Source organism: Balearica regulorum, chromosome 2 (assembly GCF_011004875.1).
Source record: "Balearica regulorum gibbericeps isolate bBalReg1 chromosome 2, bBalReg1.pri, whole genome shotgun sequence".
Taxonomy (NCBI): domain Eukaryota; kingdom Metazoa; phylum Chordata; class Aves; order Gruiformes; family Gruidae; genus Balearica; species Balearica regulorum.
Window position 1 is genome coordinate 163,831,340 of NC_046185.1, and position 21,779 is coordinate 163,853,118.

The 21,779-nt window shown below is 37.9% G+C and overlaps 1 protein-coding gene across 1 annotated transcript; it reads left to right on the plus strand.

Moving 5' to 3' along the window:
- Positions 1-1,345: 1,345 nt before the first annotated feature.
- GHRHR (growth hormone releasing hormone receptor) lies at positions 1,346-18,768 on the plus strand. The gene is made up of 13 exons (XM_075747047.1): positions 1,346-1,399; positions 2,340-2,445; positions 3,056-3,163; positions 4,380-4,480; positions 7,495-7,592; positions 9,142-9,274; positions 10,470-10,623; positions 11,496-11,556; positions 12,131-12,200; positions 13,322-13,413; positions 14,166-14,295; positions 15,852-15,893; positions 18,222-18,768. The coding sequence occupies exons 1-13, from the start codon at positions 1,346-1,348 to the stop codon at positions 18,339-18,341; spliced, it is 1,269 nt and encodes a 422-aa protein (XP_075603162.1). The 3' UTR covers positions 18,342-18,768.
- The last annotated feature ends 3,011 nt before the right edge of the window (positions 18,769-21,779 follow it).

Sequence of the window (21,779 nt, forward strand, 5' to 3'; positions counted from 1 at the left end):
CAGATCTTGCACTCAGTGTTTATTTAAGCAGTGGTTAGCGCTGACTTGAATATAAACTGTGAGAGCATGTCTTAAGGACAGGTATTCTTGAAAGAAGAGGTAATAATTTAAATACCTGGCACTTCATTAGCCTCACCTTTTTATTTGAGTGTGGTAAAGTGTTCTCACAAGTTGGGAGACTTAGAAAGAAAAAGGAAAAAAAAAGGTTTCCTGCACTGGTGAATAAGCCAAACAAGCTTTGTTCTTGCCATGAACATTTCAGTGAGCAAAGGGACTTTTCACAGGCAAAATCTAGTCAATTTTTTGCCAGGAGAAATAATTTAGGACTGTGCAAATGGGTACATTTCCTGTCTACTGAGGTTTTTCTGGGCACAGTTCACTGAACAAAGAGAATGTTGTAAAATAGTTTTTCAGTAAATGGGTTGACTAGGTTGATTGTTTTTTCTACTGACTAACAAAGCTACTTTTTTTGCAATAGCTGCCGTACATGATGGGTAGTGAGCTTTTCAGCATAGATGACTCTCATTGTCCAGGGTGAGTATAAGCGGAGAAGAGGTATCAAATGAGCAAAGATGTTCAAGACAGATGCCAATTTGTCATCCTGCCTACCATTACATATCTTAGTGAAGTAGACTTGCAGAGCTCCCTAGACTACATGTTTTTACTGATGGGGGCTGACTTCACTGAGGCATCCTACGCATCAGATCTCTACCTCCTGGGGCTAAGGCAATGGCTGGCCTCTGCTCCATCCGTTCATAGTTACCATCCTCTCACATACACCAAACTTCATTCAGCCTTGAGTGTGGGGCCCTCCTTTTCATTGCTGCCTTAAGCTGATCCATGGCACTGCTGTCTGTCAGTTTGCCATGAAAACCACATCCTCCCAAAAGTGCAGTAAATGGGAAACAGGCTATATCTCCTTGAAAGGCATACATGTGGATATACGCGTTTGCAACTGCCAAGGTCTGAACCACAGAAGGGTAAAAGCTGTGCAATTAATCCAGTATTCTGCAGCAGCCTCAGATCCTCAACTTGTTAACTAATGTGTGGGTTAAACGCTCTGCAGACCAACATGAGATATGGACATTACATGGAGGGGAAACACCAACTTATTGGAACAGATACAATCTGCCCTCTGAATGAACTGAAAGCCAGCTATTTATTTTCCAAATTCCCTGAATATTAATCTTCTCTGTGTGGAACCAAACTGAGCCATATGCCAGCCACCTGTTCACTACGCAAGTCCCATCCTGAGTTTATTTTCTGTTATGTGTATCTGTGTCCCTATATCTATATTCACACATACAGAGCACACTGGCACCAGTGGACAGGGCGCAGCGCTAAGATGAGAGTGTCTCTGATGACAATTGACCTTCTGGGATTGGGGGCAATGGCTATGGTTGGACAACGCACATATTACTTTCTTCGTGAAAAATAGACACGTGTTTTCTGCACAGTGGGTATGCCCACAACAGTCATGGTGTGTAACAGCCTGCTGCAGACTGTGTCCTTTGGTGGCCAAGGTACTCTGCATCCCTTCTAATTCTCTTGTGGTGCCCATGTAAGTACAAGTCTAAATAATGATTAAAGCAACTAAAAGATTCCGGCTGTTAAAACATTAGGTGTCTTTTTTTTTTTTTTAATTTATACCAGCATACCAAACCAACAAATGCTTTGGTGTAGAGTTTTTTTCCAAAGAAAGGAGTTTTGCCTCCCACTTTGTGTAAAGAAAGAACAGATTCATTCCTTTTGGAGTGAAGAGCTCATTCAGAAGACAATTTTGCAGTAATTATATCTGTTTTCAAGATGTTGTTTCTTTGCAGGTTGGCAGGGGCATGTCTATGCTGCAGAGCAGGTGGGATCTGCAGCATGCCCTGAGGTGCTGTGCCCTCCAGCGTTAAGAAAAGGAGCCCATACAAGTGCACTCTGTCTCCCTGGGCCCACATTTCGCAAGGGCTAAAGTCAGGGTGCAAGTGAGTCCTGCACTCCAACCCAGGCTTTAGCAAAGAGGTCTTTCATTATCAACATAGTCAGAGAAATCATAAACTTTCCAGTACAGAGTTGTAGCTATCATCCTCTGACAGCTATGCTACCTAAAGATTTTCTCTGATGTAAAGTAGCACAGGTCAACTGCCTTTGACAGAGCTCAGCCGGGTTCATCTGCCGACAGCATTGCAATTTATGCAGATACAGTGGCACCCTTTAACCACAAAACCCTAAGCTAGTGCTCTGTGTCCTAACACAGCCCTGGAAGTTGCAAAAGTGGGTCTGGACTTAATGGCTCATTAGATCCCATCCAACCCCTTCTTAATAATCGGCTGAAACTTCTCTCCCTGTAGGTTGCTGGGAATGTCCACCCAGAATGTGATTTTATGACCGAGCTGAAGGAAAAGGAAGCTGAATGTCTGAAGGACTCAGAAGAGCGTGGGAATGCAACACCAGCAGGTATCCATGTGTGAGGGATGAAAAGAGTAACAGGGAAGCGACACTACAGTCAGGACACAGCCACGCTGCCAATGTGTACGCTTGAGTGTTTGACCTGTTGTCCCACATCCCTGTTCTCTGGTCAGCTCTTCTTCCATCTACGCAATTCCTTTCAATTCTTTATTTTCAACCTTTTTTTTCACATTCACATATGGATAGTCTAACTGAGTGAATCCTTGTGTCCTTGTCTATTCCTTCCCCAACTGGATGCTGTCATGGCATCATGCTTGTTATGTGAGAGTGTGTTGATCTTTAAAAATAGGGTAACCCCTTAACAATTACTGTAGTCCAGTCTTTCTTCCAGCATCACCCTACCTCCTGTTTCTACAATATGTTTTCATTTATCACATTATGTCTGAAAACCCACCTCAGTCTAACACAAGGCGTCTAACTAAAGCAGATTAAATAATCATCTGAACGTATTTATTTCTCACTACAGAATAAAAATTGTGGCTAAAGTATTTTTGTAAATATATATGTAAAGGGTGGAGGGTCAAAGTTTTTCTAATTATTATTTTTATGTTTCTCAAATACAGTTATGCTTAAAAATATATTTCACGTTCTGTCTGAGGTTGCAAGAGAACTTGGGACAAATTACTGTGCTGGCCAGAGGCAGATGCTGGAGAGACTCTTGCCTTACCGTGCCCAAACATCCTCTTTCACTTCATGAAGGAGCCAGGTGGTGTGCTATCATGGTTGTACTCGTATTGTTGTGTTGCATGCCTGGCAAAAGCATTTCTAAAAATAGGGGGTGAAGACGGAACATTGCAAGTTCCTGCTCTCTAGTTAGATCAGAAAATTACTGCAAAGATTTCAGTAGGATCTGAGGGAGCTTAGCAGTTCTTCTCATATATTTAGTTTTATCCATAACTGGATATAATCTCATCGCCTGTGACGAGGCCTGGAGCCAAAGAATGCTGAAATCAGTGGAGTGATTTCCATTGGTTTCCACAGGTTATTGGATCAGCTTGTTGTGTGAATTTTCTAGAGCTCATACGAGGGTTCTCTAGGTCAGAAATTAAGTGTGGGGCTTTATGAGATTTATGCTCTGATTAGTGTGGGATGAAATGAAAGGCAGAGGAATGAATAAGGTGGTTGTTCTTTAACACCAAGGTTGGACATACAAAGCAGAATTGAAGTAGCATACGTGTTAGGTCAAATGCAAGACTGTGCAAACTGATGCCTTTGGGACTGCTTACTTTCTGGGTGAATATTGCTAGGAACAAACTGCAAGACCGTAAGGAGGAAACAATCTTCCAGGAAAGACCTAGATTTGGCAGTTCGACAAGAAAAAGAAACTGCAAAGCCCAACCTCTGCCTCACCCAACACATGCTAGTTAAAAACGAGGGATAAGGAAAATCCCTTTCATCTGTGCAGATTCATTTCCTGCCCTGGGATTCTCCTACTTATCCTTCATCTGACTCATAAATCTTTTTATGGAAACATGCTGTCCTCATAGAACAAACTACTTATTCCAGCCTCTGATCTACAAAGAAAGAGTAAGCCCCAGGGAAGGTGGGAGTGAGAAGGGATACATTAGAGGGGTGAGTGCTGAACGAGGCAGAAGTCAGATGGAGCAGTGCTTCCCGGTCTTCTTCAATGGGCTTCCTTCTCTCTGATATGGTTTCTTCCTTACTTCTTCTTACCTCTACCTCTGTCATTTCAGTTCTCTCACTTCTTCCCATTTCTTGTATCCAGATAAAGTGAAAAATTTTGTATCTGACTACCTGAATATATATATGCAACGTGTCTTATCAACTCTGTGACATGCTAATGGAGATCATCCTCTCTTCCTGGTATGACTTTCATACCAGCAAGAGATCTTCTCCTGGTTTTTATTTTCTGTTATGTGGCTTTTCATCAGAAAAAAAATAATAAAATACTTCTGTTTCAGCTGGGATAGTAAAAAGGAACTGCACAAAAAAAGGCTGGTCTGACCCATTCCCTGCCTACCATATTGCTTGTTCAGTAGAAGATGAGATTCCACTTGAAGAAGTAAGTTTAATTAAATAATTATGTGAGTGGTGAGCTGACCTTATAGGATTCGTTTCTATTCCTGAAGACCACTGAGGAGGGAAACTCAGCTGAAGCTGAAATTTCTTACCAAGTATGCAGAATTACTAAGGATATTTTATTATTCAGGTATAGAGTGTAATAAAAATAAAGCCAGCTGCAAATTCCGTACAACCATGCAATTCCATTGAACTTGGTCACAGAAATAACAGCTAGAAATATATCACAAAATGTTCATAAAATATGAATTAAGACATTTCAATAATAGCAGTCAGCAAGATGATTTTGTGGCATCACAGCATCAGTAGAGCTTATGTGCTACCATAACACCACTATTCCAAACTGAGCAATATCTAAGGATAGGAGAGGTTTCTGATGTCTCATCCTGCCTGGCATAAAATATCTAATTCAACAAGGAAATAAAAATAAAAAAAATGTTGTAAAATCTGCATCTCTGTAACACAGATGAGAATTTGACATGCTGCTTCATTTAGATTTGCACAATTGGTGATATTTAAAGTTTATCCGTACAGGGGAAGAAATAGTGCTTGATCTCTAACTGATAGGGAGACAAACATATGGTATAGATATATTGTTTATCTGCCTGTAACTCCTCTTTCAGAGAAAAGAAGCAAGCCAAAATACTATATCATATTTTAATGAAAAATATCACAATCATTTTGTAATCAGATTTTGCTGTCTTATTAGCTACTGTGGAGAAAATGAGGAGTAACTCAGTGGAAAAAAATCTGAAGAATCTCCACTAAGTTTAAAGTGATAGAAAGGAGGTAGAAATCACTTTAAGTGATTAAAAATTAGTGGTCTAGTCTAACTCTAGATCACTACCCTTCCTCTGTACAGGTTAAACACTACACTTTTGTCTTTATTTGTACGAGTTAGGTGAACACTCTCCCTTTTTGTCCACTATAGAGAGAATGAAAATAAAATTTATACTGTAGTTGATGAAGTCCATTCAACTTGCTGGAGACAATTTAGTTTATATCATCATGGGGAGATTTCTCTTGTCTTCCCGCTACTTTTTGTACAGACTACTCTCACGCTGTTTAACACAAACATCCTTCCCAGCCTCTAAGCCACAGTACCTGCTGCTCTCCATAAATAAACACACTGAAATGCAACTCTTCTCTTTCTTTCCTTCTTTTATTGCTTCCTTACATTTCTGGTGTAAAAACAATCTTAAATGAGTTTATGGATTTTTTTTAGTAGGAACCCACATTGTACCTCAAAGTAAACTCCTCAGTTGTAGGTTTATCCAGTTAAGGATTTGATTATTTTCTGTGTTTTTCATCTGTGATTTGTAAGTGGAGGTTACCAACTAAGGTCAGCCTGGAACAGCTTTGATATGTTTCTCATGGACCTACTGCCTAGCTTTGTAGCTCTGAGGGACTCCTCTGAGCTCTGGCTGGAATTGTCCATAGTCAGGTATATGGGTAATCACAGTTCATCCACCAGATAGAAAAGGCCACTATGCATGGTTTCCACATCATTTAACTTCATCAATCTCAAAAAATTATTGTATAAATCTAAGATAATCACTGCACAGTGAATCTATATTAGTGGATCTATATTATTTGGTCAGGATAAGGTGTGAGCTTTTCAAGGAAATCTCTTGGTTATCCCCACTTACTGCATTTACACTGAGGGGTGCTCTCCGAGAGGATGATCTGGCTTCCTATGGAAGACAAATGCAGGGTGCACCCAGTGTGCTCTGACCAGTAATAAAAGTTCAGCCCATGGGATTAGATTATGGCTAGTCAGAAATTCACACAACATGGATGTAGGGTCCTCAGCACCAAAGGTTTCGCTCTACTAAACCAGATCCATCGACCTGCATTTGTTAAGGCAGGTGTAGTGGTAGATCCTTTTCCTCGCTGACGGAAAGTGATAAGGTCTCATCTCACAATGAGTTGAATCGACTTGTGGGGGTGCTTGTTTCCCTTCACTAACTATAAAAGAAACAGAGTAAGAAGAAACAGGATTGTGTTAACAATTAAACAGTACAGTTCTGTGGCCAAGCTCTCACACTGCTCATTTTACTACAGACTCAGCTGCTCATACTTAGGCAGCTAATTTTTAAGCATCTAAAATAAATGAAACAAATCCTACTCTATGTCAGTCTTATAATGCCTTAAGTGACACTTAAGGCTCAAAACAAGTATCTGTCCTTCCTCACAGTGAACTGTAGCTACACACTGCATAGTTGTGTGCATTATAGGTTATAAAAACATCAAAATGGTACCCAAGAGACTAACCATGTTAGATTGAAGGGAAAGATTTGCAGCCTAGAGCTTAGTCATTCTGTTTTCTGCTTCCATGTGCGATAGTAGAAGTCAGCTTACCCTCACTCAGAGATCATGTCTGACAGAAGTGCCATCTAAATTGAAATGGATTTTGATTGACATTCTGACTGAGTAACAATTGAATTTGGAAGCAAGAATAAAGAGGGAAAAAAACAACCCCAGGAAAAACAAACAAACCAACCCCCCAAAACCCCCAACACGATAAAAATGGAAGAGAAGAATAGATGGTAACACTGTAAGTGAGGAAGCAGAGTGAAGTGGAGAAACATGAGGAAAGGCTGACAGATTTCTGTATTCATCATGCAGCCAGCTGCCAGCAGGATCGTCCCACTATTGCTGCAGAAAAAAAAACACAGTATAAAATGCAGTGCTTATAAAAAGAGTTTTTATAATGCTTTTGTGGAAGACTGGGTTAGTTTTGTATGGGTTTATGAATGAGCTGGAAATCATCCTGATCAATATCTGTTTCTTTATTAAACTGGGAATGGGTCTTCATAAAAGAAATGTAATAAGTGATTTTAGTTGAATTTTACTTTGGGATTAAAAGGGGGGAAAGAAAGGCAGTGTGCGATGTGAACAGATTGGAAGCACCAAACAAAGCAAAACTGCCAGAATCAGTAAACCAGCTGTCATTTGGCTGCAAGTTATGTGACAAATAATTCTCCTCTTTTATAGCAATCTTACTTTTCTACTATAAAGATCATCTACACTGTAGGATACAGTGTATCTATCACCTCACTCATTATTGCCGTGACAGTTCTTATTGCATTCAGGTATGTAAAGCTATCCTCTCACCTCGATTCTTTTAATAGTCCTTAATATCTTAGACTGTATGAAACAACATTAGACGTAACAAAGTAATATAGATAGAAATCCAGAAGAATAAAAATTAAAATTTCTGACCATATTGGTTTAATAATATTAAATTGGGGACAGAAATGAAAAGTGATCAGAGCCAGGCATAAGAAGAATCAGAACTCTGAAATAAGCCTTGGCTGTCTATTGGTAAATAACCAATAGATAAATTTGCTTACTTTAGCTGGAGTGAAAATAATTCTTTATAAATTATGTGTGCTTGCCTTTTATGGCTTCAGTGAATTTTATATTAATAATAAGACTATACACAAAGAACTTGACTCTTAATCAATGTTCTTGTGACACTATATATACTATTATTGAAATATTTACAACTAAATATATGTTTTGAAAGTTAGGCTCTGAATTTGGCTACGTTTGGTAAGATTTCTTTCCTGCTGAACTATCCAGCTACTAGGCATTTTCAGGTATAATTCAGAACATCTAGAGTAAAACTGATTTCTTATTTTCTCATTTAATATAGATTTGATGTTTGTTACCATGTAGGATTTATTTGATTAATCTTTGTTTATTTCTTGTATTTGTGCAGGACAAAAAAAAAAAAAAAAAAAAAAAAGAGTTTTATTATTATGCTGTGAGAATCAGGTTTCCCTGGGGAAAGTTTCTTGACCTCTGTTAGTTCCTAACTCATGTCTGGAAGTCAACAGATATGTTTATTGACATCCACTCTGACCTCAGGAAAACAAACGAGCCAAAATAAGGGGAAAGAAAGAAACAATGGACATAAAGAGACTTAGCAATAGGGAGGAAGAAGTTATAGTTAACAATGGGGTTGGCATGTGAGTTCAGTAATAAAATTCTGCACACTCTAAGTGAGTTTTAAGATTAGGTGACCCCAAGATTACTGGGTCTGGATGGAATTCAGCTTTTAATGGGACTCTTTTCTAACTAGCTATAGCCTTCAGCTCCACGTCAAAACAGAAAGTTGAAGCTGTACAATTCCTTCAAAAGTCTGCATTTAATAACAGTCAAAAAATTTAAATTAACTAAACATGAGAATTTAAAGTAGATGTGTCAATTTTTTTTAAAGCAATTATCTGCATTTGGTTAATTAATGAGTAACTTTGTTAAATTAAGGAAGAATTCTTTAATTCTGACTGCACAGGGATTTTGCTGTATAGAATATCTTGCTGAGTAATCATTACCCTGTTCACTGAGAAAACTGTCTACTTAGTCCAGGATATCTCTGCATGTTTGCTCTCGGGAGCGTTTTGGCCACAGTCAGAATTGTATCAGTAAAGATCCTTCTCCAAATGCAGGTTTCTCTTGACCCCAAAATAATGCCAACCAAAAGCCTGGCTCAGGTATACTGAACACAAGCTAAAACTGGAATTTAGCAGACAAGAAACAGATGATGAGATCATACAAGGAATTATTGCATATTTTAATTACTGCCAGTAGAAGTCAGTTAATTACCTAAGAAGGACATTTCTTCTTTTCTTCCAGGAGGCTTCGCTGTCCTAGAAATTATATCCATGTACAGCTCTTTTTTACTTTTATCTTAAAAGCTATTGCCATTTTCATTAAGGATGCTGTCCTTTTCCAAGAGGAAGACATTGATCATTGCAGCTTCTCTACAGTAAGCACATGAAAAACAGGATACTGTGGTACTTGATGTTTTTGCATACCATCTATATATGGTTTCAATTGTCATTTCTCTTTTTCACTACTAATTTTTCTTTTCCTTTTAATCTGGTAGTGAAAATTGTATAATTCTATTATTCAGTACATTTTACCTCCATAAGTATGCACCTTAGAACTTCTACATTCTGAATGCATCAATTTGTGATCCTATAATATTCTAAATCAGATGTAGACTTTGCCACAGAAAAAAAGTCGTATTATTATTCAGGGAGTGTTGTGACAGGACAAGGGGTAATGGGTTTAAGCTGAAGGAGGGTGGATTTAGATTAGATGTTAGAAATTCTTTACTGTTGGAGTGGTGAGGCACTGGCACAGGTTGCCCAGAGAGGTTGTGGATGCCCCACCCCTGGAAGTGTTCAAGGCCAGGTTGGATGGGGCTTTGGGCAACCTGGTCTAGTGGAGGGTGTCCCTGCCCATGGCAGGGGGGATGGAACTAGATGGGCTTTACGGTCCCTTCCAACCCAAACTATTCTGTGATCCTATGATTCTATGATTACACTTTTATGCTTCTATAATCTGAAGCCTAAAACTGAAGACGTCTGAGTACCTCAAACACAATTTTTAAAAGATGTTTCTTCTGGAAATGTTGAATTTCATGTTCTGACTGGAAGATCTGAATTGTAAACTGCAAGACATGCAAGGTACTAGGCAACCAACTTAGCTTTGGTCCAACAACAGATATTGGCAACATGGCAATGTTTTTCAGAGGTTTATGGGATGGTTATTCTGCATTGCTCATGGCCACACAAAAATTTAAAACTGAGCCTAAGTAGGAAAGTAATATAGGATGGGTCCTTGAACATACTTTTCTCCAAGGGATATGGAGCATTTGACTCTACTTGTATAAATTACACTGAAGGTAGTGCATTTGTGGGAGAAATCATATGGTTGGGACACCAAGCTATATTTCCAGCATAGGGATATAAATCAAAATAGAGTGGAGATTCCAAGCTCTTACGATGGTTAAAGCCTTACTATTCAGAAAGCCATACTGCATTTGAAGCTTTCTCTTTAAACGTGCATAGAATTGTCACATCTTCTTTGTAGAAGTTACAGATGCTTACTGCCTCTGCAAATCAAACACATATATGCACGAGTAATGCCAAAACTATGACTTTTCTGTTGTCTAGACTGAATGCAAGATCTCGGTTGTTTTCTGTCACTACTTCATGATGACAAATTTCATGTGGCTGCTAGTAGAGGCTCTTTACCTAAACTGTCTACTACTCTCATCTCTTTCTCATGGAAGAAGATATTTTTGGTGGCTTGTACTCTTTGGCTGGGGTAAGTAAGACTTTTATATGAAATTAATAAAAGGCAAGATATTACAGAAAGCTTTATCCATCCCATTAAAAATATTGGATATGGAATCTAGTCTGTCTAATTGAAATGCTCAACTTGGGCATTGCTTTGATTTTATTTTTATATGCATACTAGCAAGGAGCAATGAAGGTTTTTTTAAAAAAAGATTCCTCTAACGAGCTGTCACAATCACCTAAGGTATACCTTGCTTTAGTTCATGCAAGAATATAGTTACATAGTCTTCTTCTGAGAATGAGTCCATCTGGAGGCATAGCAGGCATTTTCCTGATATTGCTACAGCCCGTCTTTTGCATTGGGCAATCGTGTGAATAAAGGAGCTCTGTCCACTAAATAACAGTGCCAGCATGAGACAGCAACATCTCCACTCCTTTTTCTTGTAGTTTGCAATAAATCTAATTGTTCAGGCCTTTGTAGTGACTTACTGAGAAATTAAGTGTTTTCCCACATGAAAAACTGAGTTTTAATGTGCTATCTGCATCTAAGTGCTAACTTCAGGTAAGATCACACGTGTGAATTGTGTTCATGTTAGTAAGAGCCTGCAAGTTCAGTCCTCTGTGCAGAGCTATATCATGTACAAAATGTGTCCCTTTATATCTTCACAGTGATGCACTATCACCAAACAACGTCTTAACTTGTTTCATTTCATCACGGGTATTAAGAGATTTCTTTTTAGATTTATACCATGACTCTAAAGCAATTCCTGTTGCATGAACAGGCCACAGAGGGTAATTCCAGTTCTGAAAATGAGTGATCTGTATCATCACAGCAGAGTTTCAGTGGACAAGATTTGGATTAACTGATGAAATTAGACAACCACATTTTTTGTTTAACAGGTTTTCCAATGCTTTTCACTCTTATATGGATATTAGCAAAATTCTACTTTGAAGACACAGCGTAAGTCATTGTTTCCTACATTATTCTAGATTCCTGGGTTATATTTTTAAAATAATGATAGGGATGAAGGCTTATGTAATTTCAATTACATGGGAGAATAATATCAGTATATTACCCACCTTTCCCTACATCACCAAGTAGATTAGTGCCTGGGGTAGAGTTCTGCATTTCCATTCCGGTAAGGACATAGTGAATGGGAATTATAGTTACCATTAGAACATTTCATGTCTTAAATAAATGTCTTTCTTTGAAGAAAAAAACTATATCTTAGTATTAGTCATGGCATCATCAGTTTAAGTCTTTTGTCAGAGTTGCTGCATTCAGGGCTGTCACTTAACACATCGAGATCATGAGGTTTGTTTGTGTTTTTTTTTTTTTTTTTTTTTTTAAACAGTAGGATAATCTGTAAAGAGTATGCCCTGTGCAAAGCAGAATTTAAATATTTGGATACTTGCGCTATACCTGCACTTCCACAAAAATAACTCTCTTCAGATTTTCACTGACACTGCTAGGTGGTGTCTTAATGGTAGTGATTACATACAAGTCTGTTCTAAACTTACTGTTATTTTCTCAGATGCTGGGATATTAATCAAGACTCTCCCTACTGGTGGCTAATCAAAGGACCTATTATAATTTCTGTTGGGGTAGGTACTTCTAAGTCTGCCAACTTTAATTAGAAGAAAAAACACATTTAAATTAAAATCTGGTTACTGTTTGCTGAAATGTCATTTGAAATAAGGAAGAGGAATGCTAGAATTTCTACTGTAAACTTGCCTATGTCCCATGCAAACTAAAAAGAGGCAGAGAACTGCCACCCCACCACACCTCCCATCGCCAAGCATACATCCTTCAAAGAAATGAAAGATGTCATAGAATTGTCAGTTTGGTTGAAAATAACAGCAGGTGAGAGGTTGAGCCACCCTTACAATGTTTGAAAACATAAGTTTTAGCCTAAGAGTCCAGAATCATCCAGAAGTGTTAATACAAACTTTCAAGGACAATAGGTTTCTGCTCGTAGGTGATAACTGGTAATAGCTCTTGAGCCTGACGTTTATTGAATAAACTAATGGGCTTTAAATGATTATCATGTATGATTACTCCCACATATCATTAAACCCAAGTAATGTTTGAGAAAGCAGCTAATGAATGACCTTAGGGCCATCTATTAAAAGCTTAATTTAATTGCAGGATAGATGCATACAGATAGGCAAACAATATGAATTAAGAATCTAAAGTTGAATTCTGGTCATAGTTTGCCATGTTGCAATAAAATATTACATTCCCTTCCACGTCCACTATTTTTCCCCTTATTAGTGCTCCTCTGACATCCACATCCGAAGTCAAGAGCAGGGAGATAGCTCAGATGCAGCCATGTCATTGTAGATACCTATATTTGGTCAAATGAATTCTACAAATAAAGTCTAAAGATATTAGCGAGAATTTAATGCAATAACCATCTCAAAAGAGAATCAAAATTATATGAGATACAAAAAATAAAAAGAATCACACAATCTATTGACAAAAATAATTTACTTAACAAAGTCAAATTCTCAAGTTTTCATCTTCAGCTATTTCTTTAAGATGGAATGAAACCTATTGAGATACTTGAATGCTGCCAACAAGAATGACTTTAGTAATCTTACACTGATCTCACTGAAACTACACAAATTATATAATAACTGAAATAAAAAATGAGATTTTCATGACAAACTTTTACATGCGAAAGTAACCTCTTCTTTTTTTCCCCCCAAAATATCACAAACAGGTCAATTTTGTCCTATTTATCAACATCATCAGAATTTTGCTGAAAAAACTAGACCCTAGACAAATCAACTTCAATAACTCTTCTCAGTACAGGTAGTGTATGGAATATATAAAAAAACCCTCAATTATTTTAATAATAAAAACTTGTATCATCTTTTCCAAAATGAGAAGCACATGTCCAGTGTCACAGGCTCAGTTTCAGTTTGGTTGGCATTAAATTTTAGAAATTCCCAACTTTATCCCATTCCCAAGGAAACTAAAGGATGAGACTCATCTCACGTAATAGTGACCATCTAAACATGATGTATTCAGATCAGTTCAGATGTCTACCTTCCAACTACAATCAATGGTGAGACTAGGAAACCGTTAACTGAATTCACATTGGATCTCTGATTTAGAGTAGGATAAATTGCTCTCTACAGAAGTCTTTTCCTGTGCATGAACTATAAAGGGAGCCTGCATATTACTTTCTCTCTATTTACTTACAAATAAATATCAAATTTTCAGTGGCTCTGATGGGGCAAAATATATTGTACTCCTTTGTGTTTTCCTGAACTGCAATCTCATTTAGAAAGACAGAACGTCAAACTACCATAAGAAAAGCCAGGAATATGGTATTTCCATGAACATGCTATTGCCAGTAGGCAATAAGCATCAGAAATCTCTTTCAAGCTAGTTTCTCATTATGCTTTCTGCCCAGTAGTGTAGTCCCAAGAGATATGATCTTCACATGTAGCTATCAAGATCCTCTTTTTAACTTCTGTTCATTACTGTTGCCTATTGCATGTATTAGTCCTTACTCAGGAAAGTAATATTACCTTGCTTCTTCCCATGTCCTGGGCTAGACGTCTCTCAAGGTCAACTCTGCTTCTAATTCCATTATTTGGAACCCATTATATTGTCTTCAACTTTCTTCCGGAATATACCAGCCTAGGGGTTCGGCTTTACTTAGAGCTCTGCATTGGATCTTTTCAGGTAAAATGACCACAGAGTCATAGTTCCTTCTTAGTAGATTTTTCTAATTTAATCTAGTGTCCACATGACAACTAATACTGCACACAAAAAAAAAAAAAAAAAAAAATCATTGAATCCTGAAGCTAGTGTCTCCTCACAACGTTCATAGTTCTTCGCTGAATTATGTTGTCTGAAGATGTAACCTACCTCCTATCTGGCTGTAGACTAGACTGTATATTTGCAGATTTTGCAAATACAAGGCCAAGTCTTTCAGATGCACGTGTAGATTGGATGGTGAGTCAAAGTTGAGCATAGAAAACCTTCTTTGCTACCAGTGATAATCCATGTACCTCCCCTGACTTCACTGACAAGTTTAAGCGGATTTGGGCTGACGTTAAATTATTTAGAGGTGACCAAAGCTGTAAGTCCAGCCTCCTTTCAAATTCTTTGGCAAAGAATAAATTGATAGGCAAGCAAAAAAACACAGAATAGTGACTGATGCACATATCAGCCCCATACAGACTACTGCCCTGAGGAATGCTACATGCTTTTCTCTCCTGGGTAGGCAAAATGTTTGGTGTACTTTTGATGCCCACAACCGCTCTGAACTGGCACACAGGGTGTGCACAGCTTGGGGAGCTTGGTGCCAACTAGAACAGCTACTAAGGCTGCTCTGACATACCCTCCAGGTGGCTTTGCTACCTGAGTTATGAGCAAGGCAGCACCCAGCTGCCCTTTTCTTTCCTCCCTTTCCCTGTGCTGCACTTCAGAGTCTACAAGAAGGAGCTGCGGGCAATCCTACCAAACTTCACCTATCTCCCTCTGAATGGCTGCGTGGCATCATTTGTCAGTGAGTATCACTGAAAATCCGGCAGCTGTGCTGGTTTAAATCTCTTGAGGATTTAATCCATTGTGTCAATCCTGTCCAATATACCCTGCACACCTTAATCCTGACCCTCCGTACTTGGACCTGGTCTTCATTGAGTTAATTAAGAATGTAAGGAATAAGCAAACTGAATAAAAGAGTGAGGTGTTTAGTTTGTATCTGATTGCTTAAGTCCATTGACCTCCTAGGATTTTCCTGGGTTTATCTCAGTTCAGAATCTTAACAAAAGTATTCAATAGGTCAGAATTTGATCTCATCTTATATACTGCTAAGACACAGAAGTTGACTGGAAAGCTGTATGAGCTGAATACATCGATCTCCTTATGAAGTCTATGTTTCCTTACTGAGTTACACTGTGTGAAAAAAATAGCTTACAATGTGTTTGGCTGTAGAATGGACCATACTTTTGTATGCATAATGTGGGAGAACTTCAGTTGCCATATCGTCTGTTCTGGTGAATTCATGTTGTTTTACTGAACTTACTTTGGTGAAATGCTACTAACTAGTTGATTATCCGGCTGATTATCTTCATTGCAGATACATAAGGAATTTTCAAATTTATAACAATGCTCACACTTATAATGATACTCATTAATTCACATACACAGTACCATCATGAAGTCAGGTAATGCGAGTGGCTTTTTCAAACTGTGCTAACACTCAACTTTGTTTTAACTTTTTTTTCCCCCAGGGGTTTATTGTAGCAGTTCTCTACTGTTTCCTGAACCAAGAGGTAAGGGACCTATATCCTTTGAAGTATTGCTCTCACTGGCAGATATATAAAGTTAGTAATCAGTTTCATACAGGCAGATAATAAAATCTTTTATTGCTTAGGATTGTCTGTTAACATGAGAATCAATGGAGTTGAATTTCATTTCAATTATCTTCATGGGAATGAAGCCATCTAGTGGAGAAAAGAACTTTTACTACTTTGCTACTCCATCAAGCACTTTTTATCCTTTCTGCACATTTTTGTACTATGGTAGGGCTTGGAAACCCATGCAAGGTCCAGATCTGAAAATACAAGTTGCTGCAGTGATGCAAAGAGATGTCCAGTTATAAAAAGTCTGATTAAATTGGAAAGAATTTAATTTTTTGTTGATTGTCCTATACCAAAATATTATTTTCTAGTATTTCTAATATGCTTAAAAACCTTCTCAGTATTTCTTCATGTGAGTAAATCTCTTTTTCCTTTTAGAATATGTAAGTAAGAATTCTATTGTTGATGGGATAGGAATCATTCCACTTACCTTAGTAGTCTGCACCATTTATATACTCTAGATGCTATGATGAGGATGCATCTTAAATTAATTATATAGGCAACATCACAATTTATCGTGTATATTTTAGAATGGGTTGAAACCTTGGAATTTCGCCCTCTTTTCTGACTCCAGGGTAGCTGAGATGTTTAGAGTATGACTGGGATTCACTTTCAAACTACACTGAGAGTCTACGGCAGTTCCTCAAAAGGGAGAGCCTCCCGGTTCATGCATACTACCCCACAGGGCATCCCCCAGGATGTCCAAGGTGCATTTAGGATGTGAATCCTTCCCCTAATCATCCCAGTCAGTGAAACATAGAGAGATATTGAAATGACCAAGTACAGTTTTCTGCATTAGAGACAGCTGACCCACTACAGACTCCCAGGGCTGTATTGACTAAATTGCCATTTTCAGTTTGAAGTCTAGGGTTGATTGCACTTACAAACAGGGTGTAAGTGTCTACATGTGGCATGGTCCACACTTACTTGATAATTTTCTCAGAAATACCTGAAATAAAACAAGTGTCTTCAAATATGTTAGCATTTCTTAGGCTTTCGGTTGAGTTTACGGCTATGAATTTTTGACTGTTCTAATGATGCTTGTGCTCAGTTAACTCCTGTTTCTTAGTCTATTAATAATCCTAATCTCTTTTGATAGTAGACAATAGCTGTACATCCATCTTGACATGCCAGACATTCAACACTTGAATTTAGAAATTTTCTTCCTATTAAACACCTGGGAAGGCACATTTCTAATGAGAATCAAATGTGAAAGCAGCTTTAGTGGCTGGTCTGGACCTGCTCTATGTTTCTGTGAGCAGGTCAATGCATGGTATACACAGTTGTCAACAACAGGGAGCAAATGTCTCCTGATTGCTGAAGGCCTTTACTTCATGGTCTTAAATAGCAAAGTAGTATTACTTCTCAGCCACAAATTGGTGAGTGTTATTAAGAAACTTGCTGCAGATTACACTTTCCTAGAAACACATGGAAACAAGACAACATCCACCAACAACTGAGGAAAAGCAAGCAATGTGGAGAGAACGTGTTTAATTGTGTAGGCAACGTTGGTGAGACCATTACTGGAATAAATTTTCAAAGGGATATTTTAAAAAAATAGGAGAAAATATAAAAAAAAAAAAATAGCTGAGAATATAGACTAGGGCTGGATAAAATGTTTTACAGTGCTAGAGTTAGAGACCTCAATCTCTTTTTCTTTTTTTTTTTTTTTTTCCTCAGAAGATTGAGGGAACTTGACTATGCATAAATATATATATATAATATATATAACTACTCTGATGGGAGAAGGATACTGCTGACAGACTTTTCAGTTTGGTAGAGGAAAGTGTGCTGAGGACAAACAGGTAGAAATAGAAACCAGGAAAGTTAAAAATGAAAGTGGGACTTTTTTCATTTATTTAACTGTGTGACAGCTCTAATAATAAACTTTGATTTTTGGGCCCATAGTCATTAATTAGGAACACAGGACTGGCTGGACTCACAAAAAGAATGTCCTTACCTCTTGAAAGGAAGAGTGGGATTCCTTTACTCTTTTCAGCATGGGAGGTCAACTCAGATAGTGACGCTAGACATTTTCATCAGTGCAGAGGGATGAGCATGCTGAGACAGGCTAGATGAAACATTCTCTGGAGGATTCTACTTTTCTCTATCAGCTAGAAAGGGAGTGCAGACGAACAAACTTGAACTGAGATGTTTGAATTTTACCCTTCTTTAGCCACCATTTCTGTCTTTCCTTTTTCCCATTGCACTACTCCCAAGCAGTATTTGACCACAAAATAGCATTCTCCTTTCCTCTTGAGGTACAAACGGAAATTGGCCGGAGGTGGCACGGTAAGAGATATGGACTTATGCCAGTGTGGAGGAAGACAAGATGGACTGTGCCATCTAGTTCTGGAGTAAAGATGACTACATCTGTGTGCTAAAGACAGCCTCAGAATCTGGAGAAATCACATATAAAAGCCCGATTAGGTAAAAAAACCCAAACAACTAACAACCAAACCAAAAGACTGAGCAAACGTAATGACTGCAGTTTATACAGAGCAAATTGAAAGAGGATCCACTTCTGCAGCACTTCTGCCCATCGGACTTCTTTTGCAGGACAGGCATTGAGGTGACATATTAAACACTGACCGACTAACCAAAATAGCCCTCTCATGGATATACTTTGCACCACAGCAAACACAAAAAATTGCCTCTTCTGGGTTGACTACTTGTACATTTTCACTGATGAACCATATAGCATAATGTGTCTAGGGAGGGGACACCAGTAGTACCCTTCAGTGACACCATAGATGACGAAGTCTGGAAACTGGTATTCCTTATGCAATAGGAAATGGAGTCTATTCAGCTTGTTCAAGCTTTGTTCTTTGTTGTGATTCAGTAGACATGCAAATAAGAAGCCAAAAGTCTTGTTAAACTGCAACACAATGCCTAAAAAGTCCTCTTATATTGTGTTTTTGTATTGTGTCTTTAGATGTAAAAAGGTTCAAAGTTCACAATAAAACCCAATACACTCTCATTTTCTGCTGTTATTCCAGTAGTTACAAGTTAGAACAATTCCAATAGCCAAATAGAAGAAAGTGGAGGTATTGGGAAGGACAAGGCTCTATAAGATAACCATTAAGGACTAACTCCTCTTTGCAAGTTAATTAGAAAGAAAAGGAAACTTTTCCACAGAAAAAGAATGAGATCCACAGGAGATGGACTAGGAGACTGCTAGGAATACTGCTAAGGATTTTCTTATATGTGACTGTTTTTGCTCTCCAGTGTTGTAAAATATTCAGAAGCTTGAAAATAAACTTGCGTTCCCAGTGTTTGTACTTGAGAGTTTTTGTTCGGTTGGAGGGGGTTTTTTGTTGTTGGGTTTTTTGTTTGTTTGGGTTTTTTTTCTTGTTTTGGGTTTGGTTTTGTTTCTGGTTTTGGTTTTGATTTTGTTTTTTTGTTGGTTTTTTTTTTTCCCCAATGATAGTTGTAGCCTGTAGTGTAATGGATTGATTAACCTTTTTGATGGGAACATCAGGACTTGGAAAGGAGTAAAGAAATGTAAAATGTACCAAGCAGTGAGGACTATCAGACCAATACAGTTTTGTCTTGCTCTTCTGAACATTCCAGTGACCTGCCAAGTCTGATTAAACAACAGAAATGATAACAGAGGAAAGAGGACTTGCCTTCCTTTTTCCTTTACTGTAGCCAGGTAATTACAGCTAACTTGAAGAAGTGAATGTTATGCCATCTAGTTTTTATGTAAAAGCTGACTGCCAAGGAGATGTCTTCCTCTTTCTGTTAAAAAAAATGTTTTTCTTGTTCTTTCTTTCATTTGTGAAAAATGTAGCAATGGATAAATTCAGAGCTGAGGGCAGGAGAAGAGTCTGAGGGAGCAGTGGGAAGAAGGTCTTCATTTCCATTTTGGCGGTGACTCTTTGGAACACATATTAAAAAGTGGGGCCCAAGATATCATTTATATTGGTTTCCTTCTTTTATCCAGAAGGATGCAAGGTGATCTGGATCGAAGCATGTGTCAAATGGTTGGTGATCTGTTGAAAGTAAAAGACTAACAGAGAGATGAGTTTGTATGGCTTTCAGCGTTATGTAGCATCCAGCTAATGACAAAAAGTGGCATAACCTGTAAGCATGAGTGTCAAGGTAGCTGAATGAATCTTATTTCCTGGAGATGGACATTCTTCAGCCTCAAAAAGATTATAGTTTCTATCAGCTAGAAAGGTGTCCAGAATAATAGCTCAGAAAGTCTAAATTTTACCCATCTCTACCCATACATGCTTAAAAAATTTCCTACAGATGCTGTATTTCTGTTTTACAATTAACTGTGAAGTGGCAAATTTAGTCTGAAGACCATCATGCTCCATAACTGGAAGATAAAAGAAGCAGCGATAAAAAAAACATAAAATTATTTCTTCTGGTGAACAGATCAATCATTGTCTGGCTCAGCTGATCTTTGAATGTGTGATGGCATTTTCTTATTTCTATGTCTCAACCAGTCATATAACGTATCATATTAAGAATTGTCAGTCTTGACTGTATCAGTTGGATTTTCTTGCTTAAAATTAAGTCCTACAATACTGAAATGGTGTTACCATGATGACTTTGACATTAACTGGACACATTAGTAACAGATATGAAGGCACAGGATTGGACTTCTCAGGGCTCTTGTTCTCTGCTTTTACAGAAGCCTGAATTAAGGGCTTGGCCCCAAATCCCTCTGAATCAAGAATATCAGCAGTCTGTCCAAATAATTTAATCAGCTTTGTATCATATATAATATGGACAATTATTTGGCTGCCTTCAAGTATCTGCGGCATCCATTCTCACCTAAACAGGGCTATCAAAAACTAGGTCTTTGGTCTTTTGTAGTCATCTCAGCTTTTTCCAACATGAGGAGAGGCAGGAATCTTCAGAGAGCATTTCATTCCTAGCTGCTACAGAGGGAATAGTTCCCTGTCGGATAGCTGAAACTGGAAGTGGAAATGGCTAAAATCAGAAGACATGACTCTATTTAATTAGAATATTAATATCAGTTTTGACTAGGCATGGCATAGATACTAAGGTTACATTATATTTTTATCAAATTCAATCTTGATTATAAAGTGTTAATTAGAATTTAAAAATTTAAGAAATTTTCAGTTTTTCAGGAAGGGAATTGCATTAAATTTCAATAATTTTTACTGATCTTAACACTAGCTTAGGAGCATGTGCACACTTATTGCATAAGATTATGTTTCTGAAAGCTCTTGTCTGTCACATGCAAAGTTTGATAAAACAGGTATGAAAAATTTGAGTAGCAGAAACTCTTTAACCTTTAAAGAATAAATTACGCTTAGTAGGATTTACTTTCACTTGGAGTAGGGCCAGAGCAATGGAAAACTGACCTGAAGATAGAGAATCATTTCCAGGGTATGCAAATTGCTACAGGGTTTACACTGCAATGAGTAAAGACAGAAGTAAAAAAAAGAGCTTCCAGGCACAATGACTGTGCTGATCTCACTGCAGGCTGCAGGGGGGGGGAAAAGAAAATCAGCAGTTTTCAGTGCATCTGCCAAGTTTCTGCCATCTTAGGTGCAACTTAAGTCATTTGGACTTGGCTTTTATGTTGTGTCACAACCAATCATATGGCATTGATTAAGTTTTCTCCTTCTACCCTCAAAGACACCCACCAGATTTCTAAAAATAAGTAATATTTTGATAGCATCTTCCTTTTTTTTTCCAATATAAATATCTCACTGTAGAGTATTCAATTAGTTTCTGCTACATTACACATTCAGGTAGGATTTTCTGATAGGGTCTTGTCCATTGATTTTGTCCTAAAATTTTTATGTTTTCTTA